We start from the raw sequence: 24,274 nt of genomic DNA, 5'->3' as shown, positions 1-24,274 counted from the left end.
TCCATCCGCCCATCTCCCAGTAGGTGGGGAACCGGGGCAGAGATCCGGTCTTCGGGTCGCCAGGCCTTGGGCCGGGGTTTGGGATCTTCTGATTGCACGCGTGTGCTGAGAAGGCAGCACTGAGTCTGCTCTCGCTCCTCCCGACTGCTGATGTAGACGCGGTGTTTTCCCGCCTCCGCGAGCTGCTCTGCCTACTGCTCCTGAGTTAACTGCCTTCCGGACCCTTTTAGGCCGCCGGACCGCCTGAGCCAGAGGACCTTCCCAAAGCTAGTCTTTTGTACTCTCCTCTCCTGCAGGAGGCTGACAACGGTTTCTTTAAGGTCTTGTTTTATTGTTGTTCTGCAAACTTGATTACGAACCGGCAGCCAGTGGTTCGCAAATATCAGTCCGTGGGCTGGTGGCATCCCATTCACCTGAGGAACCCGACCTCAGATACTCTTCAGTCTGAAGTAGGACCAAGAAATATGCATTTTAGCGTGGCCTCCAGTTTACGCAGTGCTCTAATTGCCTGATCCTGAGCCAAGCCCTGGATTCTTGGCTTTTGTCTCTTAATACTGCCGTCTGTTAAATCCTGGATGGAATCTAAACTTTTCTGGACACGCACCCCACACCACACCACTCCCGCAATTTCTTAGGGTCTTTACTTATGGGTTATAGCTTTCCTAAAAAGTTCCAGGTTTGATTAAATTATAGTTAGCCTGCCTGCCTCACACGTTGGAGATTTCAGTTTGAAATGGATCAAATGATCCTTAAGCTAAACACTGAAGACTACACACTCAGGCATGAAAAATAGGACACTAACGGACAGAAATGTAGACCTAAATTTAGGGATTTGAGTGCCTTGAATATAACTGACACCATCCTTCGGTGCCGAGGTGTGGGTCTCCATGTGCCCTGTAGCGGGAAACCTCTCTCCCTGGAGTTAGGCTCACATAAAGCTTATGATTACTGAGCTGCCCTGTGGCATTCTGAACAGCCTATTAATTAACCCTCTGGCCCTGTAGGACTCTCCCGTTGTCCTGCCCTTCTTTTTTTTTTTTTTTTTTTAAGATTTTATTTATTTATTCGACAGAGGTAGAGACAGCCAGCGAGAGAGGGAACACAAGCAGGGGGAGTGGGAGAGGAAGAGGCAGGCTCATAGCGGAAGAGCCTTATGTGGGGCTCGATCCCATAACACTGGGATCACGCCCTGAGCCGAAGGCAGACGCTTAACCGCTGTGCCACCCAGGCGCCCCTGTCCTGCCCTTCTAACTTCTAAGTTGGTAGATAGATTAGAGGAGAGTATCCACTATTTTCTGAATGAAAGTTGACTTTCTAGTTGATAACCTAGCGTGGCTTTCTCTGAGTTACCATTCACCACTTAACACTTTCTGGTGACATGTACAAGCCACTAAGATACGAAGTTCATAATTTGGGAAGACAGGGCTTTCCATCCTTTCTTGGGATCTCACTGCCCCTGCTACACAACTTCTCTGATCCCAGCAAAGAATGAATTTATGATGTCAAGGCCAAGAAAAAAAAAAGCACAGCTTAAACAAAAAAGGGCCAAAATATCTAGAGTTCAAACCTCAGCAGTGCCTGTTAATAGTTCTATGAATCTGGACAAGTCACTCTACTTCTCTGAGTATCAGTGGCCCCATCTGAGTGGGAGTCGTCTATGAGAGGACCCAGCCCACAGCACATACTCAGGAAATGTTTACACTTTGTTATTCCTTCCCTACCTAGTAGCAAAACCTATTCAAGTGACTTAAAATCCATCCACCCTCCCCATCTTTCTTGCTGAATTACAAAACAGTGCTTGATTCTACTTAAAGCAATATTGTTTTATAGACCATTTGTGGGGGCCTTAGCTTTCATGTCTTACATTACTAAGTCTGATTTTTTTACTATAGGAAGTTTAGGGTCCCAATCAGTAAACTATTTTGACTACGTAGCAGTGATGCATATTTGTTCTGCAGACAGGCTTTAAGAACTCCAAGGGCAAATGTCCCTTACTGCTTTTTGCAGGTTGCATAATGGCAGTGAGGGGTTGGGGTGGCTTCTTTTGGGTTCTCAGATGAGTGCCCCATTTGAGATGATGCATTTTAGAAGGTGAGAGGAAGGATGCCAAGCCCTGACACTGAGCTCTCAGCTGCTACATGATAAATCAAATTCCCAGTCAAGTGCTAACAAAAGACAGACTCTAAATGACGTTAGAGCATCTAACCCCAAATCAAGAACCTGTTCCACAGGGTGCCTGGGTGGCTCAGTCAGTTAAGCATTTGCCTTCAGCTCATGGCATGATCTCAGGGTCCTGGGATCGAGCCCTGCATTGGGCTCCCTGCTCAGCCAAGGAAGTAGCCATAGCCTTTTCTCCTTAAGAAGATGACTTTATAAATCAAGTTTTGCTTTTTTAAGATGCTTAATTTAAAAATCAGCAAATTACCCATATTAAAGCATACCTGTTGCCCTTTTTTCTCCTCTTCAATACAGCCTGTGTTCATTTTCAGTTGTCGCTGTAAAATTTCCTGAAGAACTGAGGCCCTCAGTCCAACAGTCTATGAGGAACTGAATCGTGCCAACCACCCTGTGAACGAGCTTGGCATCAGACCCACCCACAGCTTATGCAAAACCCTGACCAGAGGACCCGGGAAGCGGCACCCAGATTTCTGACTTGCAGACGCTGTGAGGTACTAAGTTCTGTTGTTTTCAAGCGACTAAGTTTTGGGTAGTTTGTATGCACTGATAGATAAGTAATACATGCCACAATGGTGTGATTAAACCAACTGGCTTTTAGTTAAAGCTCGGGGCGTGGGCTCAGGGCGGTGCCTGCTCTGTGCTTGTACCCCCCATCACCCCACAGAGTATGTGCACTTGACACAACCTGTGTCTGGCCGGAGTGTCCATGAGGGAGCTAAATGGTGCCACTGCCCGCTCCCAAGCTACCCCGAGCCACCCCAGCCCCTCACTGCCTGACTAGACTGCCCTCCCCTCACGACTTGGTAAGTAAAAATTGCATCTCTAGCTCTCTGAAAAGAACTGCCCCAAATGAACCTGTGTCTGACTAAACCTTAGTTACTTCCTAAAAGACAGAAAGGAAGAACTTTATCCTTGAGAAGGAAAGAATGGAAGAATCTATCTAGTCCTGTGGTCAGAGCAGAACTTCCAGGGAACGGGAGAGCTTGCCTTTCCACTCACTATCTAGAGCAGTGGTCTCCAAAGCAAGCGAGAGAATCCACTGGGATGTGGGAGAAAATGCTATTTTTTATCAAAAAACAAAAACAAACAAACAAACAAACTAGGGGCGCCTGGGTGGCTCAGTCGGTTGAGCGTCTGCCTTCAGCTCAGGTCATGATCTCAAGGTCCTGGGATAAGCCCCGCAGCGGGCTCCCTGCTCAGTGGGGAGTCTGCTTCTCCCTCTCCCTCTGCTCCTCCCCACTGCTCGTGCTTCCTCTCTCTCCCCCTCTCTCTCAAAATAAATAAATAAAATCTTTTAAAAAAATAAGAAACTAAGCTTTACTAATATCTAATATCTATCTCTTAGTCCGTGGGCCAGCCACAGCTTTAAGAGAACTGACCGTGAGTGGGCCCAGTGCAGAAAGGCAGCAGTGGCCACTGCCTTAATTCATTGCTGGGGTGTCACTGGGGTGCCACTGCAGATTTCAAGCCCTGGTTAAGGGGATGTCCTGATTCTATCATCTCTATGTTAATATTAGCCAAAATTGACTCCAGACAAATAGAAAAGGGGCTGAACATTACTCCAAGAAACTGCAGTCTGAACGCTAACATGTGCGTACAGGGGAACTTGAAGAAAATGGCTGAACTGATTCTGCTCCTGTCCGAGCTTACCTTGCAATAAAATTGAGCAGGAGGCCATCAAAAAATATTAAAAAGGATCAGGAAGATAATTTGAAGTACCTCAAAATTTGCCCCAAGTATATACGGTGCCTCCAGAGATTTGCTAGTGGGGGTAGCAGCTGTATAAGACCTATGAATAAGTGATACATGTGCACATATATATGTAAATATAAATATTTACCAATAGGGTACATAATCAGAAACATTAGGAAGCCATGGATCCACAGGATTCTGTGACATTTTCCAACCTAAATCTCAGAGGCATGGAACACCCAGCAGGACCCACCCGATCAGGAAGCAGAGAGGGTTAAAAAGAGAAGAGACAAAAACAAGAAAACAAAATAGGGGCGCCTGGGTGGCACAGCGGTTAGGCGTCTGCCTTCGGCTCAGGGCGTGATCCCGGCGTTGTGGGATCGAGCCCCACATCAGGCTCCTCCGCTATGAGCCTGCTTCTTCCTCTCCCACTCCCCCTGCTTGTGTTCCCTCTCTCGCTGGCTGTCTCTGTCTATGTCGAATAAATAAATAAGATCTTTATAAAAAAAAAAAAAAGAAAACAAAATAAGTTTATTTGTCCTCCTCCACAGAACATTTTCACTGAAATAGTCTCCCCGACACCAGGCCCAGCTTGCACGACTGAATGGCCAGGACTCTTCCCTCCCTTTACTTCCCCAAAGAACCCAAAGCTTTTAAAACAGATGCGTGAAACAAAGTCAGAGTGAAAAATATTGGCATGTCTTCTGTGCATCCCAATTTTAAAATGTTCGAGCTGCCACAGGAGAGGCTGTCGGGAGTGGCCCTCAGTTCTGAGTCGAAGGCCCACGGCATGGCCACTGCTGCAGTCAGTGGGAGGACACTGGTCCTTTCAGAAGGAAAGGCTTTGCTGCCTCCAGGATGTCCAGTTTGGGGTCCAGTGAGCGGCCAAGCCCCTCCAACACCATGATGGCAAACACAATGGAGGCAAAGTTGCTCTCTAGCTTGACCTGAAACAGAAACACACTGGTTCTTTCCAAAGCCATTTAGAGATCTAGAGACAGTATCCTGGGTAACCAAGTGACTGTCCACTCCAGGCTTGCTGGGATTTCTGCCGTCCACCTAATACTCTTTCCCCTACCCCATCATTTTCACCACCATCTCATCTACTCACCCAACCTCCCATCTACGAGAAATATTAACGGAAAATCTGGGGGATGCAGCATGTACTTCTCTAGGGTGTGTGTGTGTGTGTATCTGAAAGACTTAAAAATACAATGAATATGTCACAGCTATACCAGAAACTATACATCTACATGAGGGTCATTTTTCAAGATCTGCAGCAGCCTTTTTTTCCCCAAGATTTTATTTATTTATTTAACAGAGAGAGAGAGAGAGAGAGAGTACAAGCAGGGGGAGTGGCAGGCAGAGGGAGAAGCAGGATCCCTGCTCTCGATCCCAGGACCCTGGGATCATGACCTGAGTCGAAGGCAGACACTTAACTACTGAGCCACCCAGGTGCCCCCAACTTCTTCCCCTTTGGAGCCAGGTGAAAAGTAATAGCAATTTAAGTGAATTACTCAACTAATTCTCAAAAGTACTATCATTATCCCCATTCTATAGAAAGGAAGCTGAAGCACAGGGTGGTTACGTGACTTGCTCAAGGCCACTGTGTGAGGGAGAGGATAGCCAGGATTTAAACCTAGAAGAATAAGAATCCATTTCTCAAATGGACTAAAGGTCGGGAAACTGAAGGTGGACTCAGGGGGAAATAACCTCTGTTAAAAGGAAAGGGTATTTGTCTCAGTTCAGGCCTGAAAAGTTGTGTGGGGCATCAGATGGTGCTTGACCACCACCGGAAATGCTTTCATTCTCAAGCTGAGTGGTGAGTTCTTCAGTGTTTGCTGTATTTTTTCTATCTCTATGTTTCTGGCCACTATTTTATTAAAAAATCAAGTGCCACATGAATAGACATTTCTCCAAAGAAGACATACAAATGGCCAACGGGCATCTGAATAGAGGCTGAACATCACTAATCATTAGAGAAATGCGATCAAAACCACAGTGAGATACCACCTCCCCGCCTCCGTTAGGAGAATTATAAAAAACAACAGAATAACATGTGTTGGTGAGGATGTGGAAAACCAGATCCTTTGTATTTTGATGGCGGGAATGTAAAATCATGTGTGGAGAAGTGGTATAGAGCTTCCTCAGTTTAAAACTACAAAAATACCATGTGATCGTGCAGTCCCACTTCTGGGTAAATATACAAAAGAACTGAAAGCAGGACCTCAAAGAAATATTTGCACACCCATGTTTCCTGTGGCATTATTCATAACAGCCAAGGGGTGGAAGGAGCCCAAATGTCCACGGACAGATGAACAAATAAAGAGAACATGGTATATACATACAACAGAATATTCTTTAGTCTTGAAAAAGAAATCCTGTGACATGCTACAATATGGACAATATGGTGAGTGAAGTAAGCCAGTCACAAAAGGACAAATTCTGCACATCTCCATTTATACGAGGTACCTAAAGTCACCAAAATCATGCAAACAGAGAGTGGAATGGTGGTAGCCAGGGGCTGAGAGGAGGGAGAAATTAATCGGGAGTTGTTCAGTGGCTATAGCTTCCATTTTGCAAGTTGAGAAAATTCTAGAGATTTGTCACATGATAATGTGAATATGGTTGACACTGATGAACTATGCACTGGAAATGGTTAGGGTAAATTTTTATATGTATTTTTAACTATAATTAAATATTTTTAAGTTTTTTTTTTTAAAGATTTTATTTATTTATTTATTTATTTGAGAGATAGCGAAAGTGAGAGAGATCACAGAGGGAGAGGGAAAAGCAGACCTGCCGCTTTTCCCAGTTAAAGCTTTTTCCAGTCCCATGGTGATATTTAAGTCATTTTTAAAACAGAACTCGTCAGGGGTGTCTGAGCGGCTCAGTCGGTTGGGCATCTGCCTTCGGCTCAGGTCATGAGCCCAGGGTCCTGGGGTCGAGCCCTGTATCAGGCTCCCTGCTCAGCAGAGAGCCTGCTTCTCCCTCTCCCACTGCCTGCTGTTCCCACTGCTTGTGCTCTCTCTCTCTCTCTCTCTGTGTCAAGTAATAAAGAAAATCTTTTAAAAAAATTTAAAACAGAACTTGTCAAAAGTTTTGGAAAGCATAAAGCTTTTCACCAAAACCCCAACAACAAAGCCAACTCTGGAGTCGGTGACGGGTGCTGACCATGGCTCCGCCATGCACAGTCGGTGGGATGTGGCGAGTCACCTAACCTTTCTGTGCCTGTCCCTTCGTGTGGATAATATGGCAGAGATCATACCTGCCTGTGGAGATTGTCCTGAGATCTGAATGAGAGACTGGGTGAAAAGCACCCAGCACCACCGATTGCAGGTGGCAGGCATCCCACATGTGCTCGCTGTACCCGTTACCCCACAAATCCACGGCATACTTGGGGAGACCCTATTCTGTGAGTGGGTTTGGTTCCGAGCACACAGCCACTGCAGACCAGTTGTGGAGCCGCAGAAAGAGCAACGGACTGAGAGACCCAGTTGTGTGTCAAGTTTTAGCTCCACCCGCAAGACCCAAGGGAGCAAGCGGACCTCCCTGCCTCCATCGTGCCTTCTGTAAGATGAAAGCACTAGGCCAGACAACCTTGTGACTTGCAGTTATGTCTTACGATCCTTGTCAAATAGCTGCCTTTCCCATGCAGCGGTTCACTATCAGACTGAAGAGCCTCAAGAGAAACAATGGGAAAGGCCATCTTCAGATGAGAACCTTCCCCTCCCTGCCCTCAACACCTTACACCCTTGGCTGGCAGCCTGACTCTGAAGAGTGGCCCAAGACCACCCTCCAGCACAAGGGGCTAGGGCAGGAGGCGAAGGCCAGGACAGCCCCGCTGGGGCTTCCAAATGCACTGGGACAAGAGGCGCCTCCTCTTGGGCAGCCCCCGACCCTAAGAAAGGACTAAGAATGACTTACATTGAGACTAAGCATCATTAATGTGAACTGAGGAAGGAAAAGGTAGGAAAAGCCTGAGTGAGACAGTTTTTGCATTTCTAAACACATATTCCTCTAGCTAGGGATCATGAGTACTTGGACTGCTAAACTGACAGGTGCCCAGACTAACTGTGCAAGGAAAAGACCCCGCCATGACCATGCCAGGAAACAGAAACCCCACTCGTCACACAAACAGACTGGTACGAAACATGTTTGCACAACTGAGATATCCTGTAGGAGAAGTACCTCTCAGCGCCCTGTGGCCACCTGCCTGCTTCCCCAGACCCCTCCCCACCAGCCTGACCAGAGCGTGGGGCTGGGCTTCGCCAGGGGCCTCACCTTGTGAGTCATCAGTAACTTAAAGACATTCGACAGAAGGCTGGAAACTTGAAGCTGGAAAACAGAATAGAACTGACTGCAGAGCCCCCTCCATCGCTCCTCTCCCTTTCAGGCCCTGTCCTCCCACCCACACCGGCTCATATCCATACTTGCAACCACCCCCACCCCCCGCACACACACACACCAGCTGTTGGACAAATTCCAGAAAGGACCGCACACACACCAGTGCAGCTCCCATCACACTAGTGAGTTCAAAGACCCCTGCCGGAATCGAGCCTGGAGGCCCGTCTACCCCACCACTCCCAGCACACACAGAAATCACATCTGAATCCATGAGGTCGGCAGGGTGCCAGCCGCCACTCCTCACTACCAGGGCTCCTGGCTCTGACTCGCCCCTGCTAGTGTAGACTGTACACTCGGTGAGAAAACAGTCAAGTTTGCTAGAACTATGTCTAAAACACAAAGTGGGCTTGGGTTCAGGTGTAAATGAAGGACATGAACGTTAGGTATGTCCTTTGGCTGCTCAGGGGCCTTAGTCCTCCCTCCCTCCCTCCCTGCTCAGCTGAGCCCCTGATCCAGGCGAAGCAGCAGAATGGCCATACCCGGGACAGGGAGGGGTTACGGCACTGTAAATGTCACTGCCCCAGCAGCCACCCAGGAGAACCAGGTCAAGGAGCCACTCCTGAGAGCCAGGGATTCCAGTGACCTGCCTCGCACCTGGAAGATGTGGGCAGAGGACAGGTTTGCTCTTTATCAGCCTTAAAACTCAACCCCACCCAAGACCTCTCCCCATAAAGAGGGTCTCCCTTCAACCTTTGCTCCATCCAAGGGCCAGGGCAGTAAACACCCCCCAGCTTCCACCCCTCGAGTGGCCTGCTCACCTTTTCCAGGGTGATGGTGTTCTTCCTGGCCTGGGTCACCAGTGTGGCCATCTCAGCCTTGAACCCCTCCACGTCTCTGCACTCGCTGGCCCGGGCATGATGCAGGATGAGCTCGGCCACTCTCTGGCCCTACAAGACATGAAAGAAAGGAACTTGGTAGAGTCAAGAGCTCATAAAACTAGACGCTCTGCCCAGACTTCCCCATATCCTCGTTGCTTCCACCCAGGGTTTCAACCATCCTGCCTTTGACCACCCATCCTTTTATCAGAATACCTGGTAACCCGCCAAAGACTTTGAAAGTCTCTGTCGGTTGGTGGAGCCCCCGTGCTAGCCTGGCCAGGGCCATGAGCTGTGTTCACTTCCTTCACCCTCAACAGCCACGCAGGGCACGGTGACAAAGCCAGCGTCCTGCCGCCCATGCTCCACGAGGCCCTGCTGACTAACCAGCCCGTCCCCAGACAGCAGGACCTGCCTCTGGACCGGCCCGGCCACACTCACCTTGTCGGCTCTCTTCCTGGCCGAGGAGAATTCCCTCCTCACGCCTGACCCAGCCTCTGTGCTCCGGCCTTCCGCCTCCTCCTCCACCCTGGACACCCTCGGACCAGAGCCTCCCGGTCCCCCTGAACACCCTAGCAGTCACTCCCAGAGCCTTTCACCTCCCACAGCGCCAGCCGGGAGCCGAGCTCTTTCTCTCTGGCTGTGACCTTCCTTCACCCCAACCTGTGCAGGGGAATGTCCCCCCCACCCTCCATCTGCCACTGCACCTCAGTGTTTAACCTCAGCTCAGGGGATACTTTCCACTGTCTCAGGCTCAAGCCTTTGGTTTGTCCCCTCAGAAGGCACCCAAATAAGCAGGGGCTCCCCTGAATTTCACCTTTAAAAAAAAAAAAAAGTTCTTTCTTTGCCAGGGTCTTTCTTGCTGGAAAATTCCACACCAGTTGCTCAGAGGGTTTCTTCATTGTCACTCAATAGAGGTTGTGCTGAATCCCTTTCTGTAAATAATAATTCTCAACCACCGAAGCCCCTCGCAGCCACAGGGTCGGGAGTCAAAAACCACTCCAGACTCCAAGGGATCTTCCCATACTTGGAGAGTATGTTGTCTGTGCTGCTGCTTCGCACCAGCCTGCCGTCTTGCAGCAAATGGCACAGGCCAGGCCAACTGGTACTCAGACATGAGGCCAGTGTTCCCAGTGCCCACCCACATGCCTACTGATGCAGGAAGAGAAACTAGCAGAACAAAACAGTATTCAGCGTGGAGCCATTTCCTCCCCTCGTCCCAAACCATGAGCGGCTCAGAACGGGTGTCACACATGGGCATCAGCATATTCTGACTAAGACCCCTTGGACGGCTTCTCCCCCCCCCCCCCGCCCGCTTCGCAGTCCTTCCCCTCTCACTCCACTCCACCCGCATCCATCAGGAGCACCCGAGGCAAATGTAGGCATTTACAAGATTGACGAGGGCCGAGGGGCTGCAAAGTTTCAAAGAGCCTAAAAGATCGTCCCCAACTGCTGCAGGCCCAGTGGGTCTCACCTGCCCCATGGCCACAGCCATGAAAACGGCCCGGAAGTTGCTCAGGTCAGCGGCCTGCAGCTCCGCCACGATGCCGGCATCCAGCAGCACCAGGCGCAGCGGACAGCGGGCGGGCGTCACGGCCACCACCAGCGTGTCACAGACATCCATCTGCTGCAGTGCCTCCTGACTCTTGGAAAGCCCGTCGGCCCCCTGCACCAGGATGTTCCCAGGGTGGAGATCTGCATGGACGAAGTTGTCCACAAATATCTGGAAGGAGATCAGTGCTATTCAAGGCAGAGTCAACCCCACCATCACCACCAGGCCAGGTGCAAAAAAGCCTCCAAGGTGACAGTAAGTTCCCAACGACTGAGTACAACGACGGAGAGGTGTTCATTTCATAAAGCCTCACTGCTTGTGTCATGCATTCAGAACTTGTACTGGGACAGGCCCAGTTGACATTTTTAAGAGAAAAGTTACTTTCAAAGGAAAGAACATTTAAAAAGATTATAAGGGAACATGAAAAATCAAAGACCAAACTGCATTTTAAAGGACTTATGTTTTTAAGATTTTATTTATTTGAGAGAGAGAGAGCATGAGCAGGGGGAGACACAGAGGCAGAGGGGGATGGAGAGGGACAAGCGGACTCTGCACTGAGCATGGAGCCCAATGCCAGGCTCGATCTCACAACCCTGAGATCACAACCGGAGCCAAAACCAAGAGTTGGACATTTAACCAACTGAGCCACCCAGGTGCCCCACAAAGGACTTATTTTTATTCTGTGATTTGAGCAGTTAATATTCTAATTAAGAATAATTATCTACCCATTGTTTAAAGATTTTCCCCAAGGGCGCCTGGGTGGCTCAGTTGGTTAAGTGACTGCCTTCGGCTCGGGTCATGATCCCGGAGTCCTGGGATCGAGTCCCACATAGGGCTCCCTGCTCAGCAGGGAGTCTGCTTCTCCCTCTGACCCTCACCCCTCTCATGCTCTCTCTCACTCTCTCTCTCTCAAATAAATAAAATCTTAAAAAAAAAAAAAGATTTCCCCCAAATTCTATGTTCTTATAATTCATGGAACTACCTTTTTAAAAAAACATTTCATAAATCAGACTTGTCCTCTATTACCTCCCTCTGCCCATCACAGTGAAGTCTAACCAGGATAACGACAACCCATACTGGCACACAGAATCGAGTGGGCTGGGGGAAGTGGCTTTGAACCTACTAAGCAGGAAAGAAAGCCCCAGAGACTACGATGGACAGCAGTCAGGGGTGACTTTGTGGGACAGGAATGTGCGTCCTGTGAAGGGTCATCTCTGGTCAGAAACCACCAGCAATCCTTCTAAAGGGGAAGAAGAAAAGCCCCAGAGGAGGGTGCAGAGAGCTGCCACTACAGAGGCTCTCTGGGGACGACTCCTACTGCAGCCCCAGGCCACAGAGAGACCCTCCGGGTCTGGGTTCTGGCTCTGAAGGAGGTAGGAGAGGCTGCTGCCCTGGTGAAAACCCTGAGAACTAGAGAACCCAGGGCCGGCACACCTGCTGGATGTGGGGATGAAAGGCTGGCTGACCCCCGACCCCAGGGCCAAACCACCTGGTACATGGCTGTCAGCTTAATCCCTCGGCTTTCGCCCCCATCCTCAATCCTGCAAGCTGGAGCCTGTCATGATCTCCCGTCTCCTGGGTGCCGCTCGGTGCTGCTTCTCCCCTACCTGCTCCCACTGCAGCTTCCCCTCCGGCCCAAGGTGCCTCTCAGAGCCCTGGTGCCGGGCACAAAGTCCTCTCCCCACTGAGCTCCCACCACACGGACGGAGTGGACACCCAGCTCTCCCCGCACAACCCTGCCGCTCCAGGAGCCCCTCGGGTGGGGGCTGCTGACTTTCCAGCAGAGGCTAGAAGTGGAGTCAGGGCCTGCTCTGAGCTCCTGTTCTCACCTTGCCCCACTTTGGCCACCGGCCTCGGCCCCCACGGCTCCACGTCACTCACGTGGGCTCTTTCCTCCCACTCTGACCACACACCTGGTTCCTTCTTACCCAGATTCTGCACCCTCCAGACCTGGATGCTCAATCCTCTTTACTGCCCACAACGTGCCATCCATCCCTCGACTGCTGTCTTCCATGCCGGCCACCAGGAAGAACTCAGGCCCTACACTTCCGTACTGACACGTGAGCTGCTGTCAGTGCGTGAAAGCTAACACTGTGTCCTTTTACGAGTGTCATTTTCATCGTCAGGCTGTCCTCTCATAGATGACACCTAGACTTTACATCTCAGCGCAGACGGTGCCGCTTCCTGAATAAATCACGAGGCTAGGACGGGCCCCTCCTAAATGACCCTGTGGTACCTGTGTATCATTTCCTTATTGGTGGCCTGTCTTCCGAGAGAGTGGCAGTTCCATGAACACTGTAATCCTGTCTGTTTCGCTCACTGCTGTAAATCTAGCGCTTAATTCAGTGCCTGGCACAGAACAAACGGGTGCTCAACGAACTGCCGAATGAATGAATGACCACTGAACACACGGTATCCTCGGCTGTTTGTCTAAACTACAGGCACCATGGGCAGGGCCTGGGTCTGGCTCCCCACTCTTCCCACAGCACCTGGCCTGGTGACAGAGTGCATGCCCCCAGGACCGTGCTTAACAGAAGGGTACAGCGCGAAGGGGCGTTCTGGCCGGCTCTGCTATTTCTGAGCAGACTCTCAACGTGGCAGCTTGCTGCTGTGCTCCCCCTCCCGCCCACGGCAGCCGACCCGTGTGTCTGCCGTCTCCCCACTCGCAGTTCGACCACATGCGGGGCCAGAGCACGCTCTCCAAGCCCATGAGCTCACCATCTTCAGGAGCATGTTGATTCCCAGCCGCGCAATCTTCTTCTTCAAGTCAGTGGGAATCCCCGCCTGCTGGTAACTGGACACAGGCACACTCTCCTTTAAGGAAGGTCAGGGAAGAGAGAGCTTGACCCTGGACGGCCTGCCTGGTGTCCTCTCCTCATCCCCGCGTGACACATTGGCGCTGCCTTCCCATCCCTGCTCTTCCCAAAGAGTTTTCCCTTCCTTACGATCCCCCTGAATCTGACACCCACAAGTTCATTTGAACCTGTTTGCTTTTCCCTTCTGTAACACTTCTCAAAAGAAAACAAGTCCCATCGGCTTATTATGGAGGAAACCCGTGACTCCGCCCCCCACAGGTAAGAGACGTTGCAATGTCGTGAGAGAAGACAGGAGCAGGCCCCAGGACAGCTAGATTCTGATCAAGAATCAGCCAACAGGGAAATGAGTGAGCTCTGTGACCTCGAGCAGGAAAATTGGGAGGAAGAAAGGGGAAAAAGAGAAGGAAGAGGAAAGTAAATCAACCTTCCATGTAGGTTAGTTATTTGTCAAAGTGCCCATTGAGATCGATCTTGTTATTCCTCAGTAGCAAAGAGAAGAACTAAAGCCCAGAGAGTTTAAGTAACTTGCTCAAGGTCACACAACCAGTAACAGTGGGTCTTTCGTGTCACTTCCCTGGAGCAAACGTTACCATTTTTACAAAGGAGGCCGGACCAGGCAACAGCTAAGGCCAATGATGTGACACCAACACTTGCTGAGCACTTTCTCTGTGCAAACTCTGTGCTGAAGGCATTTTGCATTCAGTGTGTCACTGACTCCTGGGACAAGCCTATGAGGCAGGGACAGGCGCCCACCATTACACAGGAGGAAATGAAGTCACCAGCATACAAAATGGAAAGATTTTCAAGTCCAGAAAAGTCTGAGGCCACGTCCAGACTCCCAGCCACCTCCCTACGCTGCCTTCCCACCCAGTGCCATATCCAAACTCCCCTCGGTTTTACAGACAGTAATCACATGCTCTCTTGGGTTTGTCTTTTCAGACGGGAGCCCCAGCTGTGAGTGAAAGGCACAGCCCGAGGAAGCTTTCACTTACTTCGTAAGTCTCCACCAAGACATCCCTGGTGACAAAGGGACGCAGAGGGGTGGGGAATTTGACAGAATTCACATTCAGGAAGTTGCACTGGAAGTGTTCTAGATTCCGAGCTTCATAACGCAGGTCGATCTACAGGGATGTGGAGAAGAGGTGAGGGACGATCTGGGCACGGGGACGACAGCATCTGCACCGCCAGAGAGCTTAGCCAGTCACCATATCCACTGGCCTTCCCCCCACCCCCTCACCCTCCCCCTTCCTGCAGAATGCCTGGGGCGGGGGACTCAGGAGGGGCGGTTTTGCCTCCATGAACTGCTGGAAGCTGCAGTTGCAGACACCCCTGCAGCCCCTGGGCTTGGCTGCCTCCCCGCTATTCCCTCTCTGTTCACCCCCCTTCACTCTAGCCCCTGTGGCCCTTCCCCACATCCCAGGGGTTCATCTCCACTGCTCTCCAGCAGCCATTCCCCTCTGCCCGCTGCACTGACCCTGCTCCCTCCACTCACCAAGCCTTTCGCTTGCCAGACTCAAGGGACTGCTCCCATCTTTATCCTAATGATGTCTCGGGGCACCCGGTACGGTGCCATTGAGAACCCCCTTCTTCCTGTACAGCTCTCCTCCTGGCACCCGCTGTTTACTTCCCGCTATGATCCTCCCCTGGCACACGCTGATGCTCTCTCAGCTGCTGCCCTTCGCCAGCCTGTGCTCCCCCTCTCCATCCCCTCCGTCCTCAGCTAGCACCTCCTCGAGACAGTTCCACACTTCTCTTCAAGTTGTAGCTTCATGGACACCCAGAGCCCCTTAAACTCTGTGTCTAAACAGAACTTCCTGCCCCCGCCCCCATGCGGCCGGACACCCGGGCATTACTGCACATTACTTCTTCTCTCTTGGCCTCCACACAGTGGGCCAAGTACCAGTGAGCTGCAGCCTCAGCACTCTCAGATCCGGTCCCCCACTCCAGCCCACCATGGCTCCCAAGCTGACTCCCAACCAGCCACCGGAACCCTAACAGATGCACCTGAGTGGGGCTCCCTGACTCCCATCGTCCCTCTAATCCATCTGCTGGTGCCCCCCTACTACCTGCAGGATGAAGTCTAAATTCTTGAGAGTGACATCCAAATTGGCTGTCTCCTCAGAGCCATGGCTTGTGCCTCCGGCTTCCTCTCCGGCCCAGAACTCTACCTTCCCCCAGTCTGTATGGTGCTGAACATCCCAGCCCACCTGAGCCTCCCCTTCTCTCCTTCGCCTTCCTTATTCTCACTGGTGGGAATTTCTTCTCCCATTTGGTCCAACTGTAAACACCACTCACCTCCCAAGACTCAGCTAGAGCCTGGGGAGCCCTGACTCTCAGGACAGAATGACCACTTCCTCTCTGGGCCCCAGCTGAACCCAGCTGAACCTGGAGAGACTTCTTTAGGAGTCTCTGAGATCGTGCTCTATTTGCGAATATTTACAGGTCAGTCCCCCTCTGCCTATTATACCTTCCTTATGGACAAGAAAATCTCACTCATCAACCCATGCTATCAGACTTCTAGAAGAGGAACTGAATTTCGCACGGGTGGTAGGACTGAGAGTAATGCAGAGATGCTTGTGGGAATAGAAGCTATTTTCTCTCTTTTAATCTTCTTTTATTATCGAAACTACATTACTCCATAGCATACACCAAAGCTTTCTAAACATTAAAATGCGTCCCTGGGGCTTAAAATCTTACATCAGAAGACATAAATGAGGACCTAGCACATTGCTCCTAAAAGACTGCCAACTTCCGCACTCTCCAACTGGAGCCAGGGCAGTTGCCTACTCAGAGCCCTGACCCTCCACAGTGTGTTCACTAAGTGTCGCTACTTAAACAAGGATACCAAGGGTCCTAGACAGGGAGGAGGACTTGTTTACTCAAAAGCCCTGGAAAGGAAGTAAAGGCACAGTGCGCGACTTCACTAATTCTTCTCACCTGGGAGTTCAGCGGCTGCCTGTGGCTGAAGGCCCCACTGCAGTCCTGCACTTTCCTGCCGGGAACTAAGGAAGAGGGCTTCCCAAGCACCCTCGCAGTTACACTGGGCCGTGGCATTCAAGCCCTGGCCTGTGGACTCAGAAGGCCCCAGTTTCTAATGGGATCCTCCAGGATCTCCTCCCCATTCCGTACTGACCCGAGATGATGCAGGTTGAAAATGGCCCTGCCCAACTTGGGCGGAAACTGGGTCCCTGAATCACTGTGGAGTAGAGCTCCCTCTCCCTCTTTCAGTTCACGGGCATGGACTTTAATAGAAGCAAGAAATCACCTCATGGCATTCGGCTTCTGAGATCTGGGCATTCTGTGTTACATCAGTTAGCATTACCTACCCCGACTACCACACCATACTAGCCGTGACTCCCTGGGACATCACACATCCATTCAGCATTTGCTAAATGGCTGATGGCAAGAACTATGTGAGATGCAATTTGTAACTGGGGGAAGGAGACTTCACCTGATGGACCATGAGCTTCTCAAATTCCTCCACGATCTCAGGCAAGCTAAGCCACTTGATTCCTGGCAGAAGCGCAAGGACCCGGCTGCCCATCTTCATCAGCAGGAGGTCCATCTGCACCTGAGACAGCAAGCCGGGGTGCAGCACCTGCCAGGAAGAGGAACAGTGAGGCAGGGAGGGGTCAGGAGGGCACATTCACCCAGACGGGACAGGCGCCCAGCATAGGGGAGCCAGGCCAGCTTCTCATCAGAGCAGAACGGATGTGGTCCCAACACCCGGGATGCTCCTGCCTCCCTCGCTCCTGTGTGCCTTCGCTGAGATGCCAGGGCCAGCTCTCTGTGCCACACTTAGCTTTGCTGGGAAGAACTGGTGGGCTTTTCCTTCCAAATGCATTAAGTTTAGGTCAGTGGCTCCCCAACATTAGCGTGCACCAAAGTCACCGTGGAGTGTCCGGGGAAGGTGTGGATGGCCATGCCTCCTCCAAGACCTACTGCATCACCGACTCTGGGGATGGGGCCAGGAATCTGCATTTTACTGAGCACACCAGGTAACTGAGTCGGGTAGTCCAAAGCCTGAGTCAGAGAAGGATCTAGAGTCACAGAACCCCAGCAAGGATGCACTGAGGTAGGATGGAAAGAGTCTGCTTTCAAAGGCCTGTTGGTTCCCAAACTGGCCAAGCTACTCAACCTCTCAGCCTCCTGTTCCACTTTTTAAAACATGGAGATAGGGGCACCTCAGTGGCTCAGTCGGTTAAGTGTCTGCCTTCAGCTCAGGTCATGATCCCAGGGTCCTGGGATGCAGTCCCGCATCAGGCTCCCTGCTCGGTGGGGAGCCTGCTTCTCCCTCTCCCTCTGCCCCTCCCCGCTGCTCGTGCTCTTGCTTACTCTCTGTCTCTAAGTAAATAAATAAAATCATAAAAACAAAACAAAACATGGAGATAACAGTCCTTACCCCCATATCAAGTCCTTTCAGGAACAAAACGGAGATATAAATAAAGAGATACAAGTCAAGCAAGTGCCTACCTCAAAGGCAGCTAGTACAGACTACATAATGCATCTGCCATGACTGACTCCTGTCCTGGTACACAGCTGACATCCACTCCTTTTGTCTTCCACGGAGCAGATGATATTTTGGTCCAGTGTTCCCCAAACATGCCTGCTCATGGGAATCACTGGCAGCATTTATAAAAAGCCAGGCCTCAGGCCTTGGAAAGTATGATTCAGTAGGCGTGAACAGAGGGTTGTTTCCAAGGAGGTGTAAGAGAGCATCGAGGGTACCTGCTACTGGGGTCTGCCAGATCCCTGGGATCATGCTGAACGGGGATGGAAAAGTGTGGAGACAAAAATGATGGCGCCCAGGCAGGGGTGACTAGAAATGAAGAGAGAAGGAAGTCACTTCTGTAAAAATGAATACCGCCATCTTGGACTCGCCACAGCACGTCTAACCTAGGCAGTCTCTTACTTATCCTGGCCCCAGAGGCGTGGGTCAGCTGGGTGGTGGTTCCTCCACCCACAGAGGCAGCGGACCCCAAACCCTCTTCATTTCCTTTATCAGACTCTTCACACAACCACTCCCTTGAACCAAGAAATACAGCGTGCCCAGCATAGGCACACAAAGGTCAAGCTAATAAAAATCAGTGGAAGACAATGTGCGGTAATTTGCAAATGGGGGTTCCTGACCGAGGACAGCTCTGGGGGGCCGGTGCCATTTTAGAGACAGCAAGGGCCAGCTGAAGACATCCGAGCACTTACTTTCACTGCCACCGGGATGAGGTGATCTGGCTCAGGTTGGTGGGCAGGTGCTGAAGATGGAGACAGGACTGCATTTGATCCAACCGGGTCAGCTTTAGGGAGGAGCAGCCTTTCTAGAAATGACTGGTCAGCAAGACTTCCTTGAAACCCCCACCCCTTCCCCGGGTGTCCAAAGAGCTCTCCCAGCCTCCCAACTGCCCCAACTTCTGAACACGGCTGCAGGCGGGAGGCCTTAGCAAGTCTCCAGACGCTGTCATTCTCCAGGAAGGCAGGATTGGCACGCGCTTTGTACACTTGGGCCACACAGCCTGAACCCACAGGTTCCTTCTTCTCAAAGCAGAGGACCCTCCCCCAGTCTTCCCCAAATGCCTGCCGCAGGAAGTGTTCAGTGTGAGTCCAAGGGTGGGGGGTCACACGGACATGCAGTTTAGAGAACTGGGCACAGAAAGCCTCTGAGAAGAGATCGCGCCGGGTGCTGGCCCACTGGCCCAGTTTGATGTATGTTGGGCCTGAGGTCTCTGTGGCTTTCAGAAGCAGGTAGAGCCAGAGGCTGGAGACACTGGGAGCCAGGTAGGTGAGGGGGTAGAAGAGAAGGAGGGGGAAGAATTTCATCAAGAGAGCTCCAGCCCGGAGCCAGATACGGACATGCAGAAAGAGGCATCCTAGCCGCCCCTCTTGGGGGACTCTCTCCAGTGGCCCATTTTCAGCTAGGTCACTCCAGCCGGCTCTTCGCTGGCACACGCTCTCAGGGCCCCCCTCACCGGTGTCCCCATAGGCTGAGATAAGTTTGGGTAAAGTACCAAGCAGAAGCCAACAGAGTCTGGCATTACGAGAGCACCCAGATGATCTTAAAAGGCCGAGTTCTTTTCTGAGCTCAAAACCCCTTAAGTGCGACAAGCAGACTCTGATGGAGAAGCGCCAGGGGGTCACCATCCTCTCCCAGAGGTCCCCGGCCTAGCCTGCCTGCCCTCGACTTAAAGGCCACCCATCTATGCTCACGCTTTAGGCAAGGCTGACATGAGTCCAGGGCCACAGGTGAGTATCCCACTTAAAAGTGGGGTACCAGCGAGATCCGGCGCCGCTCAAACCCCGCGCGCAGGCTAAGCGTGGGTAGGGCGCTGCAGGGCGCTCCCCCTAGGCAGCGCAGCCCGGCCCCTCCGTGCCCGCTCCACACCCCACTCCCTCCCGGTACCTCGCCTAGACCTAAGGCCCGAGGCCGGCTGCGCCTTCGGGGACTTCTGAACCGCACCAACTAGGAGAGCAGGAGGGGCCAAGACAGACGCCCGGCCAGGCCCAGAACCGCGACGCGACCTGCGCGAGGTGGCCGCGCGGGCGGAGCCAGAGCCTGCCGGTCGCGGGGTCACCCCACGCCAGGTCGGTGGCCAGGCACCCAACGAGGGCAGGAGCGCAGAGGGGCTGGGCGGGGGTGGGGGTGGAGGGCGGTGCGGAGGGCCCGGGTGCCGAGAGCCGGGGGGTAGCGGAGGCAAGGGGGGTAGCGGAGGCAAGGGTGGTGCGGGGGAAGAAGGAAGATACACCCGGGACAAAGGGTTGAGAGCCGCGGCGTGGGAAAAGGGGGGGGGCAGTGCGGACCGCCGAAGACCCGGGTACCGGGGTGGGGAAGAGCCAGGGGCCGGGAGGTGAGGGGTGCAGAGGTCCAAAGATGAGGGCCCGAGGATCCGGACGCCGACAGCGGGAAGGGTGTGCGGAGGGCCGGCAATCGGGATAGAGAGAGTGGGGAGAGAAGGGTAGAGAGGATCGGGGTGAGGAGAGCGGGGGAGAGGGGTGCGGAGGGCCCCCGAGAGCCGGGGAGGGCGCGGGGAGCGCCGGGGTTCCGACGCCGAGGACGCGGCGCCCGGGTCTTCCGGGAGCGCCCCGTTCGTGCGCTCGGGCTCCGCCCCTTAAAGCGGAAGCGGCGCGGACACCCTCACAGGCTAGCCTGGCCCTCGGGTCCTGGATTCCATAAATAGATTTAATGCAAAATGCGAAGGCACCCTCTGTGACCTCCCCTTCTCCCGTGCCTCTCAGTCTCCACCGACATCTTTGTAGCTTTCCTTACAGAAGGCATGGAAAGGCTGAGACGCGCAGTGAATTTAAAGGCCGTTCTGCAAACAGGTAGGGTTTTCAGCTGAGCAGAATGTGAAGAGCGGCGGGGAGAGGTGATCCTTGCACCGAGAGTACAGGCTGCATTGATTTGGGAAATGTGCTTGGACCTTGAGGAGTGGCTCCTGAAAAACCATACTTATTAATTTAACCAATACTTTTTGAGCCCAGTACGTATTTCTTTTTTTTTTTTTTTTTAAGATTTTATTTATTTATTTGACAGAGAGAGACAGCCAGCGAGAGAGGGAACACAAGCAGGGGGAGTGGGAGAGTTCGAAGAAGCAGGCTCTTAGTGGAGAAGCGTGATGTGGGGCTGGAACCCCGAACGCTGGGATCACGCCCTGAGCAGAAGGCAGATGCGTAACCACTGCGCTACCCAGGCGCCCCCAGTATGTATTTCTTAAGCATAACTTAATATTATCAAGGCTCCATAATATGTATTGAACTAGGTATCATGCTAGGCTCCGCAACATGGAGACACACAGAGACACACATCTTGCCCTTACAAGTTGATCGCTCATGAGGGAGACCCCGCAGGGGAACACATAATGTGCAATTGCAAAGTGTGGCAAGAGCATGAAAGAAATGAAGAATTGGGAGAACCCCAAGGGTGGCAGCTATTTTGGAGAGGAAGGGTGGGAGGGTGTTCAGACATGTGAAGAAGAAAGCCCTCAAGAAGAAGGAGTTGAGTGTGAGGATTTGGGGGAGGAGGGCTGTTTGTTTGTTTTAACCTTGAAGAACCAAAGGAAGGTCATATGGCTCCAAACAGCAAGGGGGAGAGAAACAGAGGTGACGGTGGGGGTAGTGGGGGCCAAAGCAGTGATATTGTTGGTGGGGGGGGTGCAGCTTCTCAAGGAGCTATAGTCACCCAAGCAGGTGAAGTTGAGGGACCCTTGGGGCCCATGTGAATGTCAGTGAGGAGAATAATGTCATCCATATTAAGGCACATGGGCAGCAAAATCACACCTTTCGATCAAATATGAACCCTAAATCAGAATTTGTAAGGGCAGCCTTTAAAAATCGCGAATGTTGATTTGCGGTCAAGCTGCTTCTCACATGGGTCATTTTATGTAATCTGGTTCAGGATTAGTAACAGCACAGATGTATTTGGGATGATTAATGACTTAAGAGACGAACTATACAAACAGACACTGGCCAGATATATGACAGTAGAACCCGGACCCTCAGTCTCCAGCCACTGGCCCCGGACAGTCAGGGCTAAGTCAATGCCTGCCAAGTTCTCTAATTTTCATCCCCCACTTGCATCTCAGGACCAACCAGAGAAAGCCAAATGTCTTCTCCAAACTGATCACACAAAATGTCCTGGTTGTGCCAACAACCTCCGATTAGAGCACACCTGAAGCCTTTTTTTCCCTCTATAAACCTAGCATTTGAGTCTCCACTGGCATTTGAGACTCTGCCACGTGCAAGTGATGGTGGCTGACTTCCTTGCTATAGAAATCTCTGACTAGCCTCTGTTTGTTCTCATTTGGGTGGTCTCCGTTTTTGGTTTTTTTTGGGGGGGGGGAGGTTTGTTTTTTTTTTTTTTTTCCCCACAGAAATTCTCTTCACAGCTAAGCCAGCTACCTGTTAATAGTTTCTACTTCTTGGAGACGTTCCTGCTGCTGCTGTTAACTCTGGTACCACTAGGTGGCACCATCCTCTCGCGAAGTGCACCGAAGCTTCCTCAGCCTTCCCAGACTCGACTGAGAAGAGAAGAACCAGGTGGGTGTGGAAAGAGAGTTGCAAAGGCCCACCTGGCTGTGCTTATTTTCTCACAGGATCCACACGCCTGTGATTTTGGCATTTCCCATGTGACATTGTTACAGAGCGGGTGTGATGCAGGGCAAGTACTTGTTCAAGACTCCCGGGGGAAGGGGATGGAGATGGCGAATTGGCTCCACAACTAATTGTTGTCAACCTCAGCACGTTTCACATTTGGGGCAGGATAATTCTTTGTTGTGTGTGACGGGGCGGGGGCTGAACTGTGCCTTGCAGGATGTTTAGCAGCATCTCTGGCCTCTACCCACTTGATGCCAGAAACCCCCCTTTTCCAGACTATGACTTTAAAATATGTCTTTGAATGCTGCCAGATGGCCTCTGGGGAGCAAAGTTGTCCCTGGGTGAGAACCACCGGGCTTAGCTCCTGTGGAGGACAGTTCTCCGTTGACACCCTTTCAGCAATTCCCCCCTCAACACACACACACTCGTTTTCTTCAGAATAGGGTATCAGGGAAGAGAAGGCCCTGAGCAGGCCTACAGCACACACCCCTGCAGCACCACCCCAGCCCCCCTGCATGAGGATCCCTGTGGGGAAGATGAGGCCCGGCTTCCCCTCCCCGCCCCCACCCCAAGCCAAGGGGATTGTCAGGCAAATAAGAAGTTCCAGGACTGACTCCCCCCCACCTCCCACCAGGTCCCGCTTGGTACACCTGGCCTGCAATCAGCTTCTAAGAGAATGGGACCCTGGCATGAAAATTGTGGCCCTGGGCCACCCCCATGCATCCACTCCCATCTGAAACAGTGCTGGAGAAGGAGGACACTGCAGGACGAGGCTGCAGCAGGCGGGCTAGCCCACCTCCCTCGCTCGCACGTGTGGCAGCGATTCTCACAGCCCTCCCAAGCCTTCCACGTCTCTGCCCTCCAGCAGGCCACGGGAAAACTGTGGCTCCCACGGTGGTCCTCATGGCCAAGCAGCAGGGGTTGTCCTGGGTCAGACTGCTGGGCCCTTCCAGGCTCCGGCACTCATTTGCAGTGGCCTTGGGCAAGGCACTACCTCTTTTCGGCTGTTTCTTCACTGATAAAAGAGGCTGAGCTTAGAACCTACCTGCTAGGTGATCTCTGCAAAGCCTGAGCATTAGCTGGCACACCTCAGCCATACGGGGAAAAGCAGAAAAGATGAGAACTGGCAGCTGCTTTGTACTTTTTTTTGCCTATTTGAGAAGGCTGGGTACGGCCTGAGGGCCAGCTGGCCTGATCTCCCCAGACACCTGAGACCCGCAAAAGGGAGTAGCAGAGCCCAAGGCCACACTGCTATCTAGGATAGTCAGATGTCACCCGGCTCGCCCTGTGGGCAGTATTTTTATTTTGCTCTAAGTTGACCTGAGAGATAACAGGAAGTGGATCAGATATCAGGGCCTCCTAGAAACATGTTGCTTCAAGGTATGGCCTATGAGAGGCAGTCCAGTGATATACAGGTATTTGGAGGTCTGAAGGTTGAGATCAGGGCTGGGGGGACATTAGCAAGGGGGATGAGCTGGCGGGTTTTGAGTCCGTGCATGCACCTCGCAGTTCATAATGTGTGATGAAATGTTTGGGGGCTTCTCCGCCTCCCCCCCCCCCACCCCGCTGCCACCACCCCTCAGGTTTGAGAAAGTCGTCTAGCTAGCCGGAAAGTAGGTCAGGGAAAGCTCTGAGAAGCAAGCTGTGAGAGTCTGGCGTCCTCAGCCCAGTGCAGAGCTGGTCCGACTGTCCTAGCATGTTCTGGAATCACAGTGAACAGGAAGAGCTAG

At 52.0% G+C, this 24,274-nt stretch overlaps 1 protein-coding gene and 1 long non-coding RNA gene across 3 annotated transcripts; one reads left to right on the top strand and one right to left on the bottom strand.

The window, feature by feature from the left end:
* Positions 1-9: 9 nt before the first annotated feature.
* LOC113265154 (uncharacterized) lies at positions 10-17,921 on the top strand. 2 transcript variants are annotated; one of them, XR_008956251.1, is made up of 4 exons: positions 10-320; positions 2,490-2,669; positions 14,400-14,455; positions 15,903-17,921. It is a non-coding gene; the product is annotated as an uncharacterized LOC113265154 (long non-coding RNA). The 2 variants fall into 2 exon arrangements; XR_006410961.3 differs by having other exon boundaries at positions 14,400-17,921.
* ADCK2 (aarF domain containing kinase 2) lies at positions 4,368-20,560 on the bottom strand. The gene is made up of 8 exons (XM_026512233.3): positions 18,663-20,560; positions 16,912-17,058; positions 14,453-14,581; positions 13,363-13,458; positions 10,567-10,815; positions 9,036-9,164; positions 8,155-8,208; positions 4,368-4,817 (listed from the first exon to the last, which is right to left on the bottom strand). The coding sequence occupies exons 1-8, from the start codon at positions 19,593-19,595 to the stop codon at positions 4,677-4,679; spliced, it is 1,878 nt and encodes a 625-aa protein (XP_026368018.1). The 5' UTR covers positions 19,596-20,560; the 3' UTR covers positions 4,368-4,676.
* Positions 20,561-24,274: the final 3,714 nt, after the last annotated feature.

The sequence above is a fragment of the Ursus arctos genome, unplaced genomic scaffold (assembly GCF_023065955.2).
Source record: "Ursus arctos isolate Adak ecotype North America unplaced genomic scaffold, UrsArc2.0 scaffold_3, whole genome shotgun sequence".
NCBI classification, from domain to species: Eukaryota; Metazoa; Chordata; class Mammalia; order Carnivora; family Ursidae; genus Ursus; species Ursus arctos.
The sequence above is the reverse complement of the archived record's forward strand: the minus strand, read 5'-3'. Positions and strand labels throughout refer to the sequence as shown.

Coding starts and splice junctions, on each gene's coding strand:
- ADCK2 (XM_026512233.3), bottom strand. CDS start 19,595: ATGGTGACCCCCTGGCGCTTCTCCATCAGAGTCTGCTTGTCGCACTTA. Junction 17,059..18,662: donor TCATCCCGGTGGCAGTGAAA/GTAAGTGCTCGG, acceptor TCTTCCTGGCAG/GTGCTGCACCCCGGCTTGCT. Junction 9,165..10,566: donor TGGCTGTGGCCATGGGGCAG/GTGAGACCCACT, acceptor CATGTCTTGTAG/GGCCAGAGAGTGGCCGAGCT.